Source organism: Brienomyrus brachyistius, chromosome 3, assembly GCF_023856365.1.
Source record: "Brienomyrus brachyistius isolate T26 chromosome 3, BBRACH_0.4, whole genome shotgun sequence".
NCBI classification, from domain to species: Eukaryota; Metazoa; Chordata; class Actinopteri; order Osteoglossiformes; family Mormyridae; genus Brienomyrus; species Brienomyrus brachyistius.
This window is the reverse complement of record NC_064535.1, coordinates 4,892,505-4,915,224: the sequence shown is the minus strand read 5'-3', so window position 1 is coordinate 4,915,224 and position 22,720 is coordinate 4,892,505. Positions and strand designations below refer to the sequence as shown.

Sequence of the window (22,720 nt, the reverse complement as noted above, 5' to 3'; positions counted from 1 at the left end):
CCTATCGAATAAGCACCGCCCCCCAGACGAGCCTGTCAGTCAAAAAAAAAATAAAACCCAAAAAGGGTTTAAAAAGAGATGAAACATGACCCACCTGCAAGAGCTTGTCAGCTGTAGGCCTCTTCTTTGGGTTCTTTGTCAGGGACAGTTTAACAAAATGGTGGAAGTTGCTTGTCCTTCAATAAATTGAAATATTTAAAAAAAAAAAAAAAGCATTTAAACCTTTCAGACGAGGCCACAGACCCATCGCTCCCGAGCCCGATTCTACTTACCACTTCATTTTGTCTTTCAGCTTTGGGGGCTGGAAGTTGCTTTTTGTCATCATGAACAAGGCCCTGTGTGTTACAGAGGCTAATGGTAAGGAACTCGCACATCAAATGCACGTGTCACGGGGTCACTGGGGTCAGAGCTGACCTCATGGGGTGCAGGTCAAACATGGGGGGCTGCAGCTCTGCCAGCTCGATGGCTGTGATGCCCACCGCCCAGATGTCACACAGCTGGTTGTAGCCCCCTTTCCTCTCCACTGCAGCCACTTCAGGAGCCATCCTGTGCAAAGGAGGGGGCAGTGCATTACAGTGGAAACTGGATTAGGGGTTGCCAGCCCCCACATTTAAAACATCCAGAAGTCCAGTTCTACCGAGACGCCTGGAAGACAAGAGATGCTTAAGGCATCCGAGACACCATAGATGATCTAAAACGTGGGCTGGTTGGTGAGGCGTATCTGAAAGGCACTGGTTTACAGCCTGTTCAGCGCGAGTAGGCCTTCATCTTCAGAAGATCACCCACAGGCGACATTCAAACATTCAGCTCGCCTCCGAGATGCCGCGCGCCGGAAATAACACGCTTCTGCGTCTGTCAGGTACTGGGGAGGAATCGGGATGTGGCTCTCAGGAATGGGGCAGGGCATAGAAGCGAGATTGAGGGCGGAGCAAGTGAGAGGAGGTTACCAGTAAGGGGTGCCGATGAAAGACTTCCTCTTGGCCAGAGTCATGGTGATCTGCGCAGAGACACCGAAGTCGGCTGGAAAAGAGCAGAGATTCTTTTCATTTTGACATTACTGACGTTCTTCATCAGCAGTACCCTCTATGGGATTTGAACCTTCAGGTAAGTTCATAACCCTGATCAACAGCAAAGAAAGTACGTAGGACACACAATTTCCCATCCAGACCCTCCAGTCAACACTAGGGGGAGCTGCAGGAAGGTTGAGCCCATGGGCAAGAACTTCCACATGTGATCCAAGCAAAGCCAGTTCAGGGTCATATAACCCAGGTGGAACCACAGCACAAACAGATCGATCTCCCAGTGACAGGATCGAAACCGGCTGCCTGCCAAGTTTCCCCGCTCATCGATTTCATTAGCTTAACGCCATGATTCATCTTTATTATTTTACTTACATTTTCATAAAGCTTGTGCTAATTGAGATGCCATCTTTCCGCAAGCATTAATTACATTTTAGGCTCAATGACCTCGGCCAAGGTTGCCGACGCACTTACCGAGTTTCACGTAACCGTTGTCGGTGAGCAGTATGTTTGCCCCCTTGAAGACAAACAAAAGATCAAAGATCAGACACACCAGCAGAGACTGACATGAGGAGGCCTGCAACTGTCCGACTGAGGTGTGCAAGCGTGGCTCTCTAAAGAAAACGGCACGGAGATCTGTGCCATAGGGTCACGCGGAACGAGAATGACGTCGACGTGAAAGTAAGGGCTCGACTGCTAAGTATTTCATGTGTCTGTAAGAGATAGAGACTGCCAGGGCAAACTGGCCTCTCAGTCCTTGGGAGAACAATCTACTGCAACAGTTTAACTGTAAGTAACTTAACTGAAAGAACTCTTATCTTAACTGAAACCAACAGCAGCACACACTGAAGGCAGCGCCGAACAGTGATACACGCGGAATGCAGCGTAGCGGCTAATTAGCGAGGCTACATATCACCTCAGAACACAAAATCCATTTTAGACCCAATTATTAACAGCTGGGTCACTCAGGCACCTCATCATACCTTGATGTCTCTGTGCATTTTGCCTTTGCTGTGCAGGTAGTTCAAACCCTGAAAAGGAAAAACAAAAAGACTCAAGATATGCGGTTTGCCGCCAACGCGAATGCATTCAATGCGAATTCAAATGCAGCGCAGTGCTGTCCGGGATGGGGGATGGGGAGGGCGCTGGTATGAAAATACATGTGCCTGCTTGCTCAGCAACTTGGGAAGCACAGGGCTGATGTTCCCTGACATGCAGGAGTTGATCCAAGGTTCAAACCAGGATGGAAAGTGCAGTTCCCCCAAATTCATCTGCGGGGGGGGGGGGGGCGATCACGTACCTGAAGGGTTTCCCGCGTGACGTAGGCAATTTGGGATTCTAACAGGGGCCCCGTCACTGGAGGAAGAAGAGAGGAAATGTTAAAACAATCTCAGGCTATGCCCCTCCAATCCGGCCACCGGCGTGAGGGAGAGCCCTGTCAGATAGGACAGCGCCTACATGCCACTCCACCAATAAGAAAAATGCCCTTTGGCTGATGCCCCTGTATAACAGAACAGCAAGCTGACCAATTCAAAGGTTCAAGATGTAGTCCTCCTTGCCTTTCCTGACTCCCAATTAATATCAAACCCAACACTGATTGGTTTTCTGTAGAAATAATGCTATTTGCAATACTGCAGCCCTCGAAAGCAGCCATCGCCCACCAGGCTAGTAGGAAAGTGTCACCACACTGGACTCGGGCGCCGAGCACTGCAGGGTGGGCGAGTTTTAAAAGAAGATGAGCAGGGAAAGTACCTGCCTCGGATTTAAGCAGCCCTCCTACACCCCCGATAGCGAAGAGCGCAATAATTGCGGCTCTCCCCTCCCACTCCTCGCAGCGGGTCACCGTGGCGACGCTCCCTAGCTGCTACAAGTCATTAGTGGGGACATAAGAACATTCCAGAACTTTCATGGGCACGGAGTCGGAGCCTGACGCCATCGCCCGCGGTGTGCTGGAAAACTATGCGCAAATTATATCCACCTGCCGAGCCCAGCTCTGCCCGCCTACCCTGAAAGGTCAGAAAACATCTCTGAGGACGATTCGTCAGAAGCGCTTCTTCCACAAGCCGCGAGGTCCGCGCAAGGTCACGTTAGCTTCAGCCTATGTGAAATGATATCATTTTGCAGGTCTTACCGTGGTAGATATCTTGCAGGGAGCCTCCTCCACAATACTCCATGCATATCCATAATTTATCTCTCCTAGAAGACGGGCGGGAAAACAATATGCAATCGATATTTCTTGAAACGGGCCGAAACATTCAGCAAACGAGGAGAGGCGTGAAGGGTGAGAAAAGGGAGAGAGATGTGTAGGGGTCACGTCATATCGTGTTAGGGTAGATCAGCTAAAATTCTCCTCCCCTTGCACCCCCCCCCCACTCCCTGCCCCCTGCCCAAATCGTTCACAAATGCTACAGTGCAGGCAAAGTGATATCCCACCTCAGAGCTGTGAAAAATAACTCCCTCATTATCCAGACTCTTATAGGAGATGTGCAGATGTGCTGAGGCCACATCAGTGACACCTCAAATCGGGGGGGGGGGGGGGGGGGTACCTGAGATAGCTGCCGAAGTAGGCCACGATGTTGGAGTGCTTGCAGTCCTTCATCATGATGATTTCCTGCTGCACCACCGCGAAGTCCTCCCCTGGAGACAAAGCGACCAAGATGGGGGGTCGTTAGAGGGGCGGGGCGACTGATGGAGGGGACAAGGGTAACAGCTGAAGGGCCCCCCCCCAAAGGTCTGTACCACCTGTGTGTCTTATACAAACTGTCAGTCATAGTATTGTTCAGGAATGCCAGGAAGAAAAATTTATCAGCTCTAATACCGGAATATACACATTTTTACTTATACCGTAATAAAATAAATATGTGATAGTGTGTGGTTCAGTAGGGTACGGTCAGCGGGTTGCTAGTTCAAATACTGTGGCTGGCAGAATGATTTCACTGGCAGGGCTTTAAGCAAGGGCCTTAACCCAAATTCCTGGTCAAGTCATATAAATAAATGCAAAGGTAAACACACCACCGCATGGCCATTTCCCAGGGAGCCGAGGGTAAAGTCCTTGACAGGGTCCCTTGTGGATTTTGTCCCCCTCATGGGATCAAGTATTCCTCAAAGAATAATTGTGTGATCTGATTGGTCAGAGGGGTGTGGAATAACCTGATTGGCCGGGGGCCTATCCTTCACCGTGTCAAAAGGGGCAGGAAGAGGCTAGAGTCTGGGGCTTTGCTGCCCATGACAAGTTTTCAGGGGGGGTTAAGACCTGAGGTTCCACACGGGGATAGAAGGAGATTAGGAGTTCACAATGGCAGTGTGAGGCTTTGCTGCAGGACAGATTAACAGTCAGCCTTTTCTTGCTAACGCATTTCAAAGACCTCACAGTGGAAACGACTCCTCTTAGCTTACAAAGGAACAGATCCAGCGGACGTCCTCAGATAGAAAGGTGCTGAGTCTTTAAGCAGCAGCCGCCAGGGGGGAAACATCACCAGATTCGATAAAGGATCTTATCATGACAAGGTCGAGCGCACCGCGGAGGACGGCCACCCTTCCTGCTGCCCGCAGGGCCCCCCCTCCGGGTGTCACCTTGGCAGCGAGCCCACGACCCCCACGGCGGGCATCCCTGACGGAGGTGCAACTCTGTGTTGGTGGGCTCTGGCAGAATGAATCTGGACACGCGGGGAATGTTGGCGGCAGAAGAGCCAGAAGACGAGAGACCCCACTGTGGCAGAGTGGCGATAAAGAAATAAGAAACACCTGCCTTCTCAAAATGATTAAAGGTCGTATCATTTCCCACTGGAGTTTCAGCTCCATTAAAAGCTGCAGTAACATTCTCGCTTTTGCTGTTCGCTCTTTCCTGAGCACAGCTAGCATTTGTCTGCCATAATTAGTAAGGTACAGCTTTGGCTCAGTCCCATTCAACACACTTAAGGCCAAGCGTACTGAGAAATTACACACTGTAGTGATGTGTGACATACGACGAAGAGTGTGCAAATGTATGCAAAAAGCCCAAGTGCGTAGGGATTTCTTGAAAGCAATGGGACACACTTGATTTCTAAATAGGTAAACAAGAGACACACTACGACTATGGTATCATTCGTGTTTGGGGTCGGGTTTGGGGTTGTCCCAACCTTCCTCATCTTCAACGTAAATATTAGTTGTCACTGATGTGAGGCATTGTGTTCTATATATTTAACCGAAGACCACTTCCATGTGGTATATGTCAAAGTGTGGATAAAGTGCGCATGAAACAAGCTGGCTTATTTGAGGAATGGGACACCCTTGAATACTTGCTTTAAGTATGTGGACGTATACGTGAAGTATGGTAGTAAGTGTGGACCAAAAGAGATAAAGAGGATAGAGCCTGTTATGAATCTATAGCCAGAGAAACTTTCAATTTTATGTCCGCCCCCTAATGTTAAGCCCCGCCTCTCAAACTGGACAATTCAAGGTAGTTTAACCACCTCACCAGAAGAACCCCGATTGTTAGCTTATTCTGACATGAATACCTACAGACCGGAAAGTTTTACCGTGTAGGAGATTCTACTCGGGTCTTCTTGGAGTACATGGATTCATCAGCGATTGTTGGCAACCCTAACATCTACATCTCCTCCACCCCCACCTTCAAAATTCCAACACATAACAGGAGCAGCAAGGAGATCTGCACTCGGAACTGCAGTCTCTGGTGAAACTGCGATCGATTCACACAGGAGAGAGAGCGCGAGAAAGACCCGGGTTGTTTTTCAAAACAAAGGGGTCACTGTTGGGTAACATCGACGCTAAAAAGATGAGGCAAGCAAACATAAATGCACATCTTAACAAAACACAATCGTCGCCAATCAACAATTTATGGAAGATGACGACAGGAAAGATTTCTTGATTGTGAATGTCAGGCAACTGGGGAGGAGGGGATGATGGGGGGTGTGCATTTTAACGTTCATGATAAACCAAAACATTCACTCCTGGAGCAAACATTTCGGTCACTGTACATGATCTCTCATCTTAGAGGGCCAAGAAGCTGACTGACCAACTCGAGATGTCATCTAACACGCTTGTCCGCCGAAGCGTTATCAGCTTACCACGTGACTTTCAACTATTCGATGGGCAGCCGCTGACAGGAACCGCGTCCCGGGCAACCCATAGGGCTCGTGCCGCACCTTCATCCGACGTGTTGCTAGGCAACAGCCGCACTACAGCAGCACCCGAAGGACGGTTTAGTGGGTGCTTGAGGGGTACCAAACTCACAGGTACGCCAAGACTTCCAAAGTTCCGCATGATTCCCCCCGGGGGGGCTGGAGAACACACAGCCCGTGCCCCGACAATGAGATGACTGCACCAGGCACCACAAGGGGCCTCAGGTGCTACAATAGCATATGGTAATTTCCCGCTAGCTATCTGGGACCACACGGCGTGTCGAGCATCCGAGTGCTGTAGGTCCACTTTGATCTCTGGAATTTCAATTCTGCTCGGCGCACCGGGAGCCACAGTGGCTGCAGAGACGGTCCCGCCCATGGCTGAGAAGTGACCGCCATCTGATCACAGATCATCAGAAGATCAGAAGGACCTCCCCGGCTATTTTCATTTTCTAGACACAAAGAGAAAACATGAGGGAGGACTGATAAATGGCGAGGAGCCTAGAACACCCAGCACTTTCTTTGAGGATTACAGTGAACAGGAGCGGCCATATAGCCCAGACTGCTCATGACCTTCAAAAGCTCGGTTTGTGCAGGTCAGCTGGAGCAGAACCCCACATGACATGGCTGAGGAATGTCATGTGACTTATCACCTGACTTATCACTGCGTCTGATGCAATAAAATGCTACAGATACAGATCCAGTGGCATGTAGTCAAAATGTCAAAACGGACTAAAATGCCTGATGATGATGGGACTTCGACCAATAGGGTAAGATGAGAAAGAGCAGCCACAGGGGGAGGCGGGACTCTGCACAGCCTGGCCAATCACAAGCAGCCAGGCCAGAGTGTCGCTGGAAGCACCAATGGGCCTGAATCCCGTACGGTCACCACTTACTAAGGGAGGAAGCTGCTCAGCCCGGCCTCCACCCTTCCCACAGGCTGGGGGGTGGGGGGAGAGAAATGCCTTGTGACTCTTATGACTCTTATGACTCTTATGACTCACAACGTCACTGACTGCCTTTACGAAACAGGAGGCTCCAAGCCCCGCCCTCAACCTCATGACCTCAGACAAGATCCGCATGGCGGGGCAATGCCTCTGGCAGGAGGAGGGCACACATTTTAGGACTTCTGATGGGCTGCCATTTTAAACAGACCCCCACCTTCCGACCTGTTCTGACATCCTCAGCGTTCACTAAAAAAAGCAAGAGTATATGCATCTAATCAGGAAGTGTCAGCATGAAAACGACGAACGACAAGACGGCATCTTCACACACTATACGCGACAACGCTACGGATACCGGACAAACCCGTCACATCCGGGCACAGCCCAGTTCATCCTGCCGCTTCCCAGCTAATTCCCAGCCATAACTGGGAATTCCTTTAGGTGACACACAGCACCATGCCAGAATTCATCGTGCAATAGACGCAACAACCCGGCACGTTTCTTCAGGGCGATACGCTGAGAGAGATGCGGGGGGGCTACACCACCGTTTCCTTGGTGATCCGGCGGAGGGGTGGGCGGGGGAGTGCAGTTAGCTGGCAGCAGAAGGCACAGTGGCACACCTGACCGAGAAGGCATCAGGCGGCAGACACGGGGGGGGGCTCTCTCCTTGGGCTTTCCACCTTAATAACCCCCCAAAAGTAGTAATTTAGGTAAGATTTAATAGACCAGTCAGATCGATCAGCGACCAGCAGGCACAGTGGCAGGACCGAACTGGGCCACCTACAGGTCACTGTAGGAAAAACACCCAGCTATTCAAGTTAGTTAGAGATTCTGGATAATTTGGAAGCCACTGGATAAAAGTGTGTTACCTTCTGTGTTATGTCTGAGATGTGTACTGACATAAATAAAAGATTGAAAAAACAAGGAACAGCAAGTTGATTACGTAGCCAGATCTGCACCGGTACTGATATGGGGGTTTGCGAAAGGAGCTGATTCACCCGGAGCATGGCTATTTTAAGCCGCTGGATGCCTCTTAACAATGTCACGGGGATTAAAATACAGATATGGGGGGCGGAGCGGGAGGGACTGACTGGCAAGGGAAAGTGCAGGTGACCCTTCTGGTTTCTGAGTAGCTTCATATTTTACCGAGTAGGATGTTCATTGGTGCAATAAATATCAACCCCTCACAGGCAACAACAGCAGTTCAAGCTCCAGTCCCTCGGACATCCGGCCTGGCCGCCACTTTGCACAGAAGAGGAAGGAGAAGCTACAGGACCCGGAAAATCCCCACATGCTCAGGTAGCCCCCTGATGGAAGGCAGTGCTTCACACAGAGCCACCCTACCCTCGCATTTATTTAGGGTGTGCATCTGTCTAAAGCGAAGTATCACAGAGGATCATCCGGTGCTCCTGGAGCAACCAGCGCAACAGCGATATCACTCACATCAGTCACGGGAACTGAACCATCGACCTTCTGATCACAGGCATGGAGTCCAAACCCCCTCCAGCTCAACAGGTTTGGACCCTGTGTCTATGATCAGAAAGACAGAGGTTTAAATGCCAAGGCTTCAGACCATCTGAACCTGCTCTCCTAAAAATGCTGTCGCTTTTGATATGAGTCTGCTAAGCAATGTGAAGAGGAAGCCCCTCACCATGGCTGCTGGGTCACTTTCCTGAAATTAATCATTCTTCATATTCTGATCAAAAAGCAACGTATCCAACAATGAATCGACATGGAAACAAGTCGCAGAAAAGGCAGGAGGACCTGTACCTTCCGAGCCGTCCCCCCCCCCCCCCCCCCGGGCTACATTCAAAGTCTGGGTTTCACCTTTAAACGTGAGGATAAGATTGCATCACAGGTCCTGGCCGAGCCCGCTGCTGCACTACTGCAGCTCCTGCACAGATGCATGCATTTGCATCATCGCACAGGCCTCAGAGGCTCAGCCGGCCACCCGATCTCACACTCACGCTTTCTCACTCACCCGACCCCCCTCACTCGCTGTCACACACGCACACACCCAGTTATTGTGCAGAAGAGGAGAGCCTCACATCATTTCACTGAGGGGGGGGGAGGGTGCAGTGTTTAATGTAGGCCTTGTTTCGAACTGGGCAAATGTAAATTTCCCATGATACCCAAGGCGAGCCTTGTTCCAAGCTCTGGATTCCAGTAGCAGGAAACAGCAATGCTGAATACAGGCAGTGGTTCTCCGCTCTGGTAGATCCTGTCTCCTGTCCTCCATCCCACCAGCCACAGAGAATCTCCCTCTAAGCTCTGTCACGGGGACAGGGTGACCTCCCAGCAACCCCGTGGAGCTCACACCCTCTTAACAAGTTTTATCAAGCTTCTAATTCCATGCCACTGCCATCAGAAAAAGGCAGCAACTCGAAGACAGATGAAGAACCCTAACATCAAATCCCACTTCCCTCCCAAAATCGCCACCTTTCCGGCTGCACCGACCGCCCACTCGCTCGTCCAGATCGTTATTACAGCAGATCGCTGGATCCGGTTGGCCAAATCGAGGACCCAAGTCTCCTAACATGACGGGGGAGCGAGCAATGTGACGAGAAATCTAACTGGCATTCCAATAAAAAATGTTTAAAGTCTGGAGATAATTTAAGGCAAATTAACAAACGTTTCGAGGCAATTAGCAAACCAGCGAATCATCAGATTCCAAACACATATGTATGCATTAAGAGAGAAAGCCGCCCTCCACGCCTACAACAGCAACCGATGTTTTTCGCAACTGACATTTAAGCGAGAGTCCAATAAGAGAAATGACGACAGAAGATACTGCTAATTGCTTTCCCAAAGGGGTCTCCAACTACCACATCTTCAACTCCAAACAAAAGCAGACAAGATGCAGCGGCAGACCTTTAATCCTCAACATAAACCCTAGTTTTGGCTGAACCACAAACGGTGAAAATGGCAGAGCAGGAAAGCGAAGATGGCCTCTCTGAGCAGGCAGAGAGGAGCGCGACGGGCCTCAACATGTCTGCGTGCAGCACACGGGTGCCGCACAGGCATGTGACCACAACCTGAACAATGTCACTTCCCCGAGGGTAGTGAAGCTCAGTCTTCTGATAGGTGGTCAGTATACGAATCACATGACACAAACTGAGACACGCTATTGGTTAATTTACTACAGACCTATAGACAGTTTTATAAGACATTTGTGCATAGCGATTTCTACTCAATATCAGTCGCACATGGAACAGGAAACATTTCCACAATGTTCCAGAAGCGTCTCCGCGCTGTCGAGCGCCCACCACTAGGTGTGGAATGCCACGGTAGGTTGACTTCTTTGACTCCGCCTCCCGCCTCCACCGTGCCATTTGGTCCACTGCTACTCCAAGAACGAGCGTCCAGGAAACCACATCTGTTAAACTACTGAGGTTCAAGTGGATTGGGGAGGTGGGGGGGGGGGGTAGGGCAATCGGAGGAAACTTCCCAGCATGCAGCAGGCTGCCGCACCGCGGCCAATCGCCCCACGGCTTCTCGAGGATGCCGCCTGTGGCCACCCAGTCAGCGAAACTGGCCTGTCAGCAGGCATTCCAGAGGCGGGCGTTCCCACTGGCTTTTCTCTCTCCCTCCCTCTCTCCTTCCTTCGCTCCCTCCCTCCCTACGTTTCCTCCTCTCTCCGTGAGAGGAGCAGATTCCAGCGAGAAGGTGCCGCCAAACCCTGTCGCGTCATTCGGGTTTCACCCCTCAGCCTCAGCTAGAACTTTTCATCTTTTTATGCTTCTGGGAAAAATAAAGCAGCAGTAAGAATGCAAAGCGCCCTCCTTGCGCCAGTGTGCCTTTGCCTAATCACCTTTTACACACAGAACAAGGGGCCAGACGTACCAAGTATATCAGTGGGTTGTTTTCCATGAGTAAGTCACTAATGAGCCCCAGTTAGCAATTCGAGACTCAGTTTGTACCCTGAATGATGTGCAAATGCGGTAATTAGTAACTTTAGCAGATTATTAACATGCAAAGCGGAGGCACGCGGGGGGTGGGGGTGGGGTATTTGGGGTTCGGTGTCACAGGCGGCCCGTTCTGCACCCCCCCCCACTTGGTACATACCCGGTTCCAGCTTGATGACCTTAATGGCGGCCAGTTCGCCGGTGCTGACGTTCCGGGCCTGGAACAAAGAGTACAAAAATTCTTAGACCTGGAAGAGCTGCAGGAAATGGGGGGTGTTTCCTGTGGCTGTATAGCTGTATGGTCTTCAGTGTCTTCATTGGGGGGTGGGGGGGCTATACAACGATTAACACTCAGCTGGCCTAACTGGTTTCTCCCAAAATCCTCATCAAAACAGACCAATAAGAAATAAATTAAATTAAAACACAGCGCTTTTATGGCAATAATCCCACTAATGACCCCCCCCCCATAAAAACATCTGCAGGCCAACAAAAGTTAAATCATCATCATCACTATTAATTAATTCAATAAGGAATCAAGGAGAAGTTAGGAGAGCACCTCCAGGAAAGAGATGAAAGGGTTATTTTGGGCAGAGTGCTCACCGACTACACCGGTGATTGGAGGGGGGGGGGGCACCAGCCATGCCTTATACAGATCAGGAACTGTATGGGTGTGATACCCCCCCACCCCAATCACACAGGCCCGGTAATTAACTCCGCAGCCACGCGCTGTTTTCTAACAGCTAATGACTAACCTCATCGTCAGGAAGCTGGAAGGCAAAAATGCACCCCCCCCCCCCCCAAAACCCAACCCAACGCCGAGGGGGTCATGCTAACTTCACACAACAGCACACAACCTGCATTCCTGCCTGCAGTGATGCGACTGAACATCTGAACACCCACTGTGGCTGAACCACAGTTCAGCCCCACCCACCCCGCCACCAAACGGGACTGCCCCTCGCGAGCTGCTACGATTTGTTTCAGGTAGCAATGAGAGCGCAGCGGTATTACGGCTCCAAAAAAAAAAAACCTTACATGAGATCAAAGACCCAGCCGAACGGGTTTAACAACATGGCAATTTCACTAAACAAATAAACAGGAGTGGGCGGGGCTTCCCAGTCAATCCGACCAATGCGGACAGTCGTAACCTACTGTGGCAGTTCGTGTCGCTTTTGCAAAACACATCCAGCTAACAGCTGCACACTCAGACGGGGTAAAAAAGGAAAAAAAACGAATAGAAAAAAAAGTTTCCCTCAAAGCCTTTTGTTACTGAGACACGTCAACAGGAAACAAAGCCAGCCCCCCCCTCCCCCCCCCACCCGAACATCCCTGAGTGACCACAAGGGGAAAAGGCTACTGAAGGAGCTTTCTTATCGCCAAGAAACATGCCCTTCGACCCCTCCGGGGCCCTGGCACACCCCCAATACCGGCTGGCTCAAACGGGGACAAAGCAGACTGCCGTCATAAGACAGTAAGACAATGTCTGAATATCCAGAATTCAATATTGCAAAGCAAAGTACTTAAGTCATACATATTGCATAAGACCATCCTAATTAGATACGAGCCACAACTCAAAATCTTCTGGACGCTACACAAGAAGTATTGCTGGCATGAGCGATACGCAGTGTCAGGGAAAAGGCAGGGGACCTGTGAAGTCGCGCTGATGCAAGGCTCACGCTCACTTACCGACGTGAGGCATCGGTGGGCCGTCCTCAGAAACCACAGTCGAGTCATCGAAACAGGCAACTCTCTTCCAACATGGCGAAACCGAAGATAAGCGAGTCTTGTGTAAAAGAGCCATAGGCCTCCACAGCAAACACCGAACGATACCTAAAAGCATTCACACACTTGACAGGACCAATAAGAAAATCAATTTTTATTCCTAAATATAAAGTGTGAAAGAAAATAGCCTTCTCCAGACAGAAATACTCCAAAAGCCAGAAGAATCGATGCAATATAAAAGACTGATTTCAATCAGTACGCAATTCATGATTACTTATCCAGTTACCAACAACGATCTGCACACGGTACAGGCAGGACATAAAGTAGCGGACACAAGCCTGTGCAGACATGCAGAATTCGCCTGTGACTTGCAGTGCGCACCTACAACCAAACACACATCAGGTGTCCCCATAACGTTTACACAACATTGCGAGGCCATTGCCTCTGTGCTTTGCCTCCCTCTCGCATGGGAAAATGCATGCAAGCTCAGAGACAGAGCCGGGAATGATTCGAACCCACAGCTGCTAGACGTCAAACCTCAGAAATGCAGCCAAAGAGCAGTACTGTGATCAGCCTACTGCAAACGGGATCTGTCTAGCTTTGTTTTCGGGAGTTTGCAGCTCGCAGCAATGATGGGAGTTGGTTCAGGGGGTAAATGTGAGCCTCTCTCTTCCTCCTCCTTGCAATTTCACTTTGATACATGCGGAGGTTACATGTCAATCAATCACACAACAGAGGAAAGCTCCGAGTCCTCCACATACTGGCGCAAGATCTCGCATTTCCAAACTGTCCACAGAGTTTGCGGGGTTTATGCAATGGTGGAGGCTGAGCTCTGGCGTCTAGCATCACATGTTACAGTGCTGCAGTTTCATGCGTCTGTTTTCTAGCCTGTAAAAGTAGAAACCAGAGACTGCATCGCAGCAGGATACGTTCTTCCCAGCAGGGAACGTGTAACTAGGGAATAAATCCTGTACCGCAAGGCTTCAAAGATGCGGCAATGATACCAGAGCTGCAGCATGGAGTTCTAGGGCACGTGCCACCCGCTGCACGGCTGCAGCTTGGGTACAAGCCACATACCGCTGCACGGGTGCTTATCTAGGTTGATGACCTTTAGCCAATCATTTTCATGGTAGGTGTTGATAGTGCGGTAGAGGAAGCTAAAGGAAAATGTGGACAGAGCATTATGGGAAGGGATGGAAAAATGGCATGATTGCCAGCCACTCCGGGAAGCCCTTATCTCGCCCGCGTGTGTCCTCCAAGCCGCCCCCCAGAAGCGCAGTACCTCTCCGAAAACGGCGCCGTGCCACGCTGTTTGGAAAACGCCCTGTGTGTTTATTTTTGGCCGAACGTTCGCAGTCGGGGACCGTTACAGAACAGCAGAGGCTCTGAGGTCCAAGTGAGCTGAGAGGCCCAGAGATTTAAGGACTTCAAGGAGTCCTGAGGATCTTCAGGAACATGATGTTACTTCCAAAAATGTCACTGTTGTGTGGGGACTGTAAGATTCCGTCAGGACACTGCACACACTTAACATGCTGAACTATACATGTGTAAACGCTATACCTGTTATACAAGAGATATACTGTTTTTATACTCATGTTGAATATTTACCAGTCGAATTTCCCCAGTCACCAGTAGGCCTCACATGCTGGTTAGCAGGCAACTTAAGGCACAGATTCATGCTTTAAGTCCTGCGAATGTCCACTCAATCATCCACACTTTTTTCACTAACAGACCATAAACTAGGACTAGGCGATATGTCCTAAAACAGTGTATTATAACTTAATTATGCAAGAAAAATGTTTAAACTATATAACAACACTCACGATATTCAAATGGATGATGATATGCAGGTTTGCACGATACAATATTTTAAGACTGAATTAACTGTCTTTGGGACAAAATCCACACTTAGCAAAATCAGCAGGATCACCCTTTAACTGGACCACACTACCATCTCTCCCTCTCCTCCGGTCTGAAACTTTGGTGTCACCTTTGACCCAACACTCTCAATTGATGCACACCTTCGTGCTATACTAAAAACAGCTTTCTTTCACCTCCGTAACATCGCCCGTATTGGGTCATACCTTTCAAACTTTGCTGCCAAATCCCTCATTCAAGCCTTTGTCTCCAGCTGTCTTGACTGCTGCAACTCACTACTCGCTGGTGTCTCTGCTAAATCTCTCCATAAACTTCAGGTAGTTCAGAATTCTGCTGCCCGCCTCCTTACTCACACTCATTCCTGCTAACACATCACACCCATTCTGCGGAGCCTGCACTGGCTCCCTATAAAAGGGCGCATTCACTTTGAAATGCTCTTTATAACCGAGGTCCATCATGCCTCACTGAACTGCTTCTCCCCTACCAGCCTTAGATCATCCTCTTCTGGCTCTCTCCTCATCCCCCCTTCCAAATTACATAGCAATGGCGACCGTGCGTTCTCCCCTTTAACTCCACGCCTTTGGAACTCACTCCCCACTACCATTCGTTTATCGATTTTAAAACCAAGCTAAAAACCTTTCTTTTTGCTAAGCTATTTAACCTTCCCAATGCATAATGTGAGTTTTTTTGTGTACTTTCTCTGTGTCTGAGTTCATGTAAAAGCTCTATATAAATAAAATTTATTATTATTATTATTATTATTATTATTGATATATCGCCTAACCCTACTGTAAACACCATCAATCCCTCTCCCAGTAACCCCATATCAATCAAATGCTGCAAACAGGCACCACAATAGAGAGCACCCCCCCGGCTGGGGCCCACTCTGTCATAAACACACCTTCCCATCATTCCTCACACCTCAAGGCTCACTCCCTTTACAGATCCCGACAGGCACAAAGCGGACGACTCAAAAGAGCCGTATTCACAACCAGGGAGATTCATCGAGTACCACATGCAGGATGGCCGCCGGTCCAATGAATGCAGTGCTGAACCCCACCAGAGGGGGACGCCCTTTCTGAGAGAGAAGGATCATGGACAAGGTGCAATGTAAAATCAAAGATGTAAGACAGGGATGATACTGTCTAAACCAAGTGTAAATGGAGGAGGGAGAGAAAAGGAAGAGAAAGGAGGTTTGTATGAAGAGGCTGCCTCTCTGCAGACCTGACAGCAGCCGCCAGACTGAACAGGATAGAAAACAGTCAGCGGTCGGACGCTGCTGTCGGCGCCATCGAGAGGTGATGGTGACCAGCTCAGCGTATCGGCGAGTAAATCTCGATCGCAATCTCACTAGGGGGGGAGTCACGAGGGACCAGGACCCCGTGTAGGTATCAAAGAGGCAAGTCGGGTCAGGGGGGCTTTTGGGGATAAATTACCCCTCCCCCCAAGACAGAAATGATATCGTATTCTCCTAGGAAACTTTCTGACTAGAGCTTGCATCTCGCACCTAGTCACGATTGCCCATGTTGAGGCCCCCGCCAGGTGATGGAGCACCCCACCCTCCCCCATGCAGCCGAGGCGTGCAGTCAGCACGCAGAAGGTGCACAGGGCTCGCTGACGCACAGGTGACGTGCGTCACCGCCTCCCTGTGCACGCTCTGCTCTCCGTCCTGAACACTAGCCAAGAGAAACCGAAATTCAGCAAATATTATACAGCAACAGGCACCTTTACTCTGAAGGCCAATGAGATTTAAAAGAATTTTCAGTAAGAGTCGTATTTATGAGGCATGCCTTCGCCTATTTTTAGTAGTTCACACTTAGCACACCACTGAAACAGTACCAAAACCTGCAAAGGCAGAGACACATATGCAAGTGTGAGCAAATACACACACGCGCGCAAACACACCCACACGCAGGCATAAGCACAACGATGCACACACCCAGACGTGAGCACACACACACGCATACAGACAGACGCAGGCATGAACACACACATGCAGAGACCCACACACACAGGCATAAGCAGAGACAAATGCATACATATACAGGCACACGCAGACACAGGCAGACACAGTCACACGCAGACACAGACAGACTCGCACATGTAAAAATAAACCTTCACAGCCCCATCAGCCTGTCCCTCATGCTCACCACAGCAGTTTTTTTCCCACAACCACTGAACACTGCAAAAAGTAACACTGAACAATAGCCATTAACACGGCGCCTATGAGGTCAGACCACTGCTCTCCAGAGGCGCCCAGCATTGAGCCCCAGCTGTGCCGAGGTGCTCCGCAAGCTGACCTGGGATCAGCGGTGAGACCCCTCCACCAAGCACACTGGGACCCTGGCTCACTTCAAACCCGGCACAATATTGGGCCCATGTGACACAGGTGAGGGGGAGTCACATGACATGTGCCATGTTTACATCGGCAAACTGCATCAGGTGGGCCTAAACTGGTGCCGCCACCCCCCCCCCCCCCCCCCCCTACACTTTGGCTCACTGCAACCACTGCAATTTCCCCCAACAGGTTTAAAGCTGTTTTAAATTTCCAGGGCCACTGTAACCTTCAGGGGAAATAAATTATATAATTTTAATAGGCTAATTTTACCACCGCGACACAAACGGACATGAAAATCCTGCTCTGATATAGCTTCCCAACCCACTTAAGAGAATGATACCGAGGTTGGAGAAGCGCTGGGCTTTGTGGAACCATGGGGAGCTCTGTCCATCAGGCAGAGATGCTGGGGGGGGGGCAACCAGAAAACAGGCACTGGGAGTCTTGGGGGGAAGAGGTGTAGGTCTGAATGAAAAGCCAGTCATGCAGCCTGGTGAAAGAGGCACCAGACAGGGCGAGGTGGGGGAGGCATTTGGGGATCTGCTCCTGTTTTAGGCTCGGGGAGGATATAGGCGGGCTGCTGAATCGAGTGTCCTATAAAGACCATCCGGTACGGTCTCTGTGTTCCACTCTGGCATCCATACAGCAAAAAGCTCCTAAGAGCCACTGGATCCAGGCAGATTTATAGCTCCCCCCCCCACAGCATTTTTGGCAGTGTTGCATCAAGCTGTGGGGTTGCTGGTGCAGTAGCCCCCCCCCCCCCCCGAGCCACCATCCCGTCAGCCAGGACCCACAGCAAGGTTCACGTTTCCACAAACACTCGCTCACAACTCCATCTGCCAGTCCGACATGCAGCAGGGTCCGGGGGGAGCATTTAAGCTCAAGCCCCCTCAAAGACTCAATAGTGGCTCCCCTGCGATCACTGGAAAGCAGCAGCCAGTGAGACAGGCGCTGCCTCTGCCAGCCGCAGGTGGGGAGAGTCGGGTCACATGGCAGCTGCCCCCCCCTGCACCGTGACAGCAGAACAGGACGCAGAGTCAGCTCAGTGACGGATTACCTGGCCAGGACGACAGAGGCTGCCCTGACGAATCCCAGACACTCCTGACAAAGCAGTTTGGCCTCTGCACGGACCGGACCCGGCCCAGCCCTCTTTCACGAGGCCCGGATCAACCCAGCCGCAGCACAACCAGAACTACAAGCCCCCTTCACACAAAAACACCCTCATCTCGATTCTGCAAGATACAAGATCTGAATCTACTGCCGCTGCTTAAACCACACACACATACGTTTGTTTTCATACTTCTGTGGGAACTCGCCATTTATTTCTACGGTCATAATCCTAATCCCAACAATGACGACCTTAACCTCTACACAGCCCTAACCATAACCACAATTAACCAAACAAAATACAATTGGCATTTTTGCAATCACATATTTTAATAAAAAGTAAATTTTAAATAAAATTTCCCCTTGTGAGGGTTGAAAAAATGGTCCCCACAACATCAAAATCAAAAAAAAGAGGGTTTTATCAAATGTCCCCCTCTATCACTCCAGTTAAAGTAATAAACCTTGGGGCACCTCCCCCCCCAGCTAATTTTATCACCTCAAAAAGGGGTTGCAAGACTTCACCAGTTTTTATGGGTCTCCCTGCAAAAAGTTTGAGGACCACTGGAATAATATATCATGTCATCTCTCTCCAATATGTTACGCAGTGAGCCTGCCAGTTTCGGCGTGGGTGTCTGACCACACACTGGATCCAGCACTACGGTTCACTGCGCTCTTCTCGATCTGCCACCGTCTATAGACAGTAAAGTTTTCACGTATAAACTTAGTGACGTCCTCCCTCCCAATGCAACCCCCCCCCCCCATCCTCCCACCCAGAAATCTTACTTCCCAGCTCACACTGATGCCTGACCTGCAGCCACGGCTGTGTGCTCCGAAAGAAAAAAAAATTAAAACTGGCCAAACTTCCTGATAGAGGAGGAAACAGGCATCAAAAGAAGCCAAAGAAAACACCCCAAGACACGGCAGCCATCTCGTGAGACGGAGACCCCCCCGCCCCCCCCTTGGTGCCCTCAAAAGGGCCCGAGACGAGGCTGGCCTAGTGCCTAAAGAGGTGTATTCTGCCCTGACAAGTCCTCTCGCTGTAGAGTTTGCACTACCTGTGAGACAGACCCTAGCTGGGCGATTGACAGGTAGCTGGGAACGTAATATCGATGGGGAAGGTTAGAGGAAAGCAAACAGAGAGCAATGTGGTTGCAATAAACGGTGCCACACAAATATCGAACTGCATCGAATTCATTTCCAAACAGCATGAAGACACGTTACACAGGCAGCACATAAACAACTTCGTTCAGAACAATCCCATGTACTGGGTCCTGCTCAGGATCAAACTCTGGCTGGTCCAATTAATGTGAAATGGGCAAGAAGCTGCCCGACTGGCCGGGCAAACAGCTGCCTAATTGGCTGGCCAGGAAATCGCCCGACTTTACAGGTAGAGTGCATAAAAATTCTAGTCTAATCTGACATCCCCCTCACTGCCTAAGAGCTCAGGCGGAACACAGATGTACCCTGTCTCCACCCACCCATCACCACCATCACGACAGATCTACCATACGTGGACCGTGCCACATTTGCACGCACTAGGACTCTGTCACTTTTCTCTCGAACGAGACTGATACATGCCAGACGACTCGCGACACACGGAACGTGGGCGGCCACAGGGGATGGCAGCAAATAAGGAACCCACCAACTGACCATCAGGCATGCATTACTGTACATGGGCAGGACGAGAGAAACGCAGAAGTACGAGAACCAAAGTTCTTGGTAAAGCCTTGTGAAAAGGTAGCGGCAGGGAAATGGAATCCAGAAAACTGTAGCTATTTAATCTGCTAACCCCCCGAGAGGAAAAAAAGCCCCTCTCCCTGGGTCAGGTGATCTGAAAACCCATGCTGGGAACAACACCTGAATGATGAAAAACGAAACCGCAGTGAAAGCCGTTCCATTTCACGCAATGAAACAGAAGCCAGACAGCAATCTAGAAAAGTAAAATGTTTCAATCCATTTCAGGGGACATTAATCAACGAGCGAATGGAACTGGCAGCGAGCGGCAACCTCAAACACTTACAAATACTCGTGTTTCTGGCCACGAAGCTGCAAATAACCCATGCAACCAGGGTGAGTATAGAATAGTGGTGGTTTTTGCATCCCTGCACAGAAAGTGGGCAGTATTTATACATCCCATCATGCTTTGCAATTAGGCACACAAAAGGGGGAGCAAATTTTGAGGGTCTGACCACACTGCACCCTTGGAGCAGTTTGGGGTTGGGGAAAATAGTTGTACGACTACTCTTCTGACTATGGGGTTTGAACCCACAACCTTCAGGACAGAGACAGAGATCACTAACCAACTGAATCGTACGACATACCATAAAGATACGCTACTTACAGACTTTCAGACAAATTCCATTAGCCACCACTTAACCGTTGTGGTAAGGGCCACCACTATGCTGTCTGCATTTCATTTAATAACTCAGAAGCTGTCAAACACCTGTCTCAAAGCTCAGTGTGAACGTTTTCAGAAACCTTCAAAAAAAAAAACTTGATCCCAAACACTTGTTTACTACTAGGAGCTGACATTCTTGCAGACTCGCTTATCTTACCTGCACACACACCCAGGGACTCGCCATCTACTCGGCTACTTCCACATACAGCCCAGAAAAAGTACCCAACTCTCACAAAAAGCTACTCAATCCTAACACGCTCCAAGAGCCATGAAGTTACAGCAAACTTGGGATACACCTTCCCATAATAAGCCCGCGATTAAATTTACCCAAATCAAGCAGCTTAGAGGTAATCTTTCTAAGGAGGGAACTTTATAAAAATATGTTGGCTTCAAAGCAAAGATCTAAAGAAGTCAATACTGCCATCTTTACACGGAGGTAGAAGGTAAAGTAAGAATACGGTCAGCAGGCTGACGTCACTCTCAATCAGGAAAAACAGCCTCCAAGAAATCTGCCTACCTAATGATACGAAAACCCGCTTATAGGGACAAGCTGGCACTGAACTCACACAATTACAACCTCAAACCCGCTTAAAATTAAAAACACTGCTGTTATCCACGGAGACTTAACTAGCAGAACCAGTAAAAGTTCAAAAATAGATAGCTGAACCAGTATAACCGGTAAAAAAGTTACTGTATAATGTAACCACTGAAATAAAGGAAATCCCAACAACAGCCGATAGAATGGATTCTTTTAGCTTGTCAAAACTAAAAATATCAATATTTTATTCCAATAATTGTATTCCTATTAATTGACGCAAAGACACTTCTACACAGGAATAAAGTTCCGCAATGTTAGAAGGGCCGGCTGTCACGAAGCTGTTTTCCCCAGGCATGGCTCAGACTTATTTACGTGTACTGTCACAGGGAGTCCCATCTAATGCAGTGCAGCGGCACACGGCCGTTCAGAGCCAAAGCCGGACAAAGAGCCGCAAATTCATTATTCGGAAAAGTAAAGAAGTGTGACCGGACCCGGGATTTCGCGTTGGGCTGCTTTGTTGTTTGTTTTCTTCTTGTGTTTTCCTGGTACATGGCAGTGACATCTCGAGCTGCCCAGGCCTCGATCGGGGTGACAAAAACATTCCACGGAGAAGCTCAGGATCCGGGACGATCGGCGGAGCCAGGCTCCGGATCCGCGCCCAGAACCGATGCAGCTCCGGATCCGCGCCCCGATCTCTTTCTCTCTGTTATACACACGCGAACATCTGCCGTTTCAGACATGCGAAATGCCGCCCGGCTGCTTTTTTATTTTTAATTAAAAGTGGTCGCCGTGCCCGATCGCTAAGCGCGGCCGCATCCTGGTTATTTAACTCCGACATGAAAAGTCACTCAGTTCAGCGACGCGTGGTGGGCTTTGGCTCGGCGGCGGTTACCTTGTAGACATCGCCGTAAGTGCCGCTTCCGATCCTCTGGATGAGCTCGAAGTCCTCCTGCGGGTTCCGTCTGGAGAGGTCCAGGCTGCGGTTCATGGTCCGATCCCGGGCTCCTGCCGCTCGATCGGTGCGCAGATGCGGGGCGCCGGCGTCGCGGACCCGGGCGGCGAGGAGAGCGAAAGCGAACCAGAAGTAAAAAGATGCGCGAGAGACGTAGGAGGAATCGGACGGGACGGACGAGCGGAGTCCGGGGTGCGAGAGGAATCACGACCGGGGCTCACGGAGAAGCGAACATGGCTTCCAGGGCGCATCACGCCTGCGCACCGAGCCGCGATCGCGCTCCAGGAGAGGAGCAAGAAGGAAGAGCCGAAGAGAGGCTGGGCAGGAAGAGGGGACGGGAAGCCCAGCCGCTTCGTGGTGCCCCCTGAGCCGTGGCTGCGCCTCTGCCCGATCCGCTACTCTGTCGGTGCATTGCACTGAAACATGCACAGGACATCTTTGCTGGGCCAGACAACCACCTAACCATCTCAAAAGCAGCGATCACTTAATAAAACTTTATTTGGGGTTTTAGCGGTCTGCATTGCACTAATGATCAGCGTGAAACTGGCGCTTTTGTATACCGATCACACCCGTACGTGGTTGAACAATTTATTAGAGAACACTTGTGATGTCTGATACATACCAGAAAAAATACCGTACAAATAATTAATAGTAGTTCAACTTAGCCGAAAAACTCCTTTGAATCTAACTGAAATGTCCTTAGTGACCTCATGTACAGGATCTTGTCACTAAGTGTAGATAGGATATGATCATTTTCTATGCATGAAAAGCTCTTGAAATCTGGCTCAGCACACTGGAAAGTTTT

General features: G+C 49.9%; 1 protein-coding gene across 1 annotated transcript in view; it reads right to left on the bottom strand.

The window, feature by feature from the left end:
* Window positions 1-22,589, bottom strand: part of LOC125738099 (mitogen-activated protein kinase kinase kinase kinase 3-like) — a 39,248-nt gene extending 16,659 nt beyond the window's left edge. Inside the window, exons 1-11 of the mRNA XM_049006714.1 lie at window positions 21,856-22,589; window positions 11,149-11,206; window positions 3,566-3,656; window positions 3,151-3,215; window positions 2,320-2,375; window positions 2,003-2,050; window positions 1,494-1,536; window positions 948-1,020; window positions 415-546; window positions 273-335; window positions 95-176 (exon numbers count right to left, since the gene is read on the bottom strand). Of these exons, the coding sequence (XP_048862671.1) occupies window positions 95-176; window positions 273-335; window positions 415-546; window positions 948-1,020; window positions 1,494-1,536; window positions 2,003-2,050; window positions 2,320-2,375; window positions 3,151-3,215; window positions 3,566-3,656; window positions 11,149-11,206; window positions 21,856-21,951 (807 nt within the window). The 5' untranslated portion in view covers window positions 21,952-22,589. The remainder of the gene's footprint in view (window positions 1-94; window positions 177-272; window positions 336-414; window positions 547-947; window positions 1,021-1,493; window positions 1,537-2,002; window positions 2,051-2,319; window positions 2,376-3,150; window positions 3,216-3,565; window positions 3,657-11,148; window positions 11,207-21,855) is intronic.
* Between the last annotated feature and the right edge of the window lie 131 nt (window positions 22,590-22,720).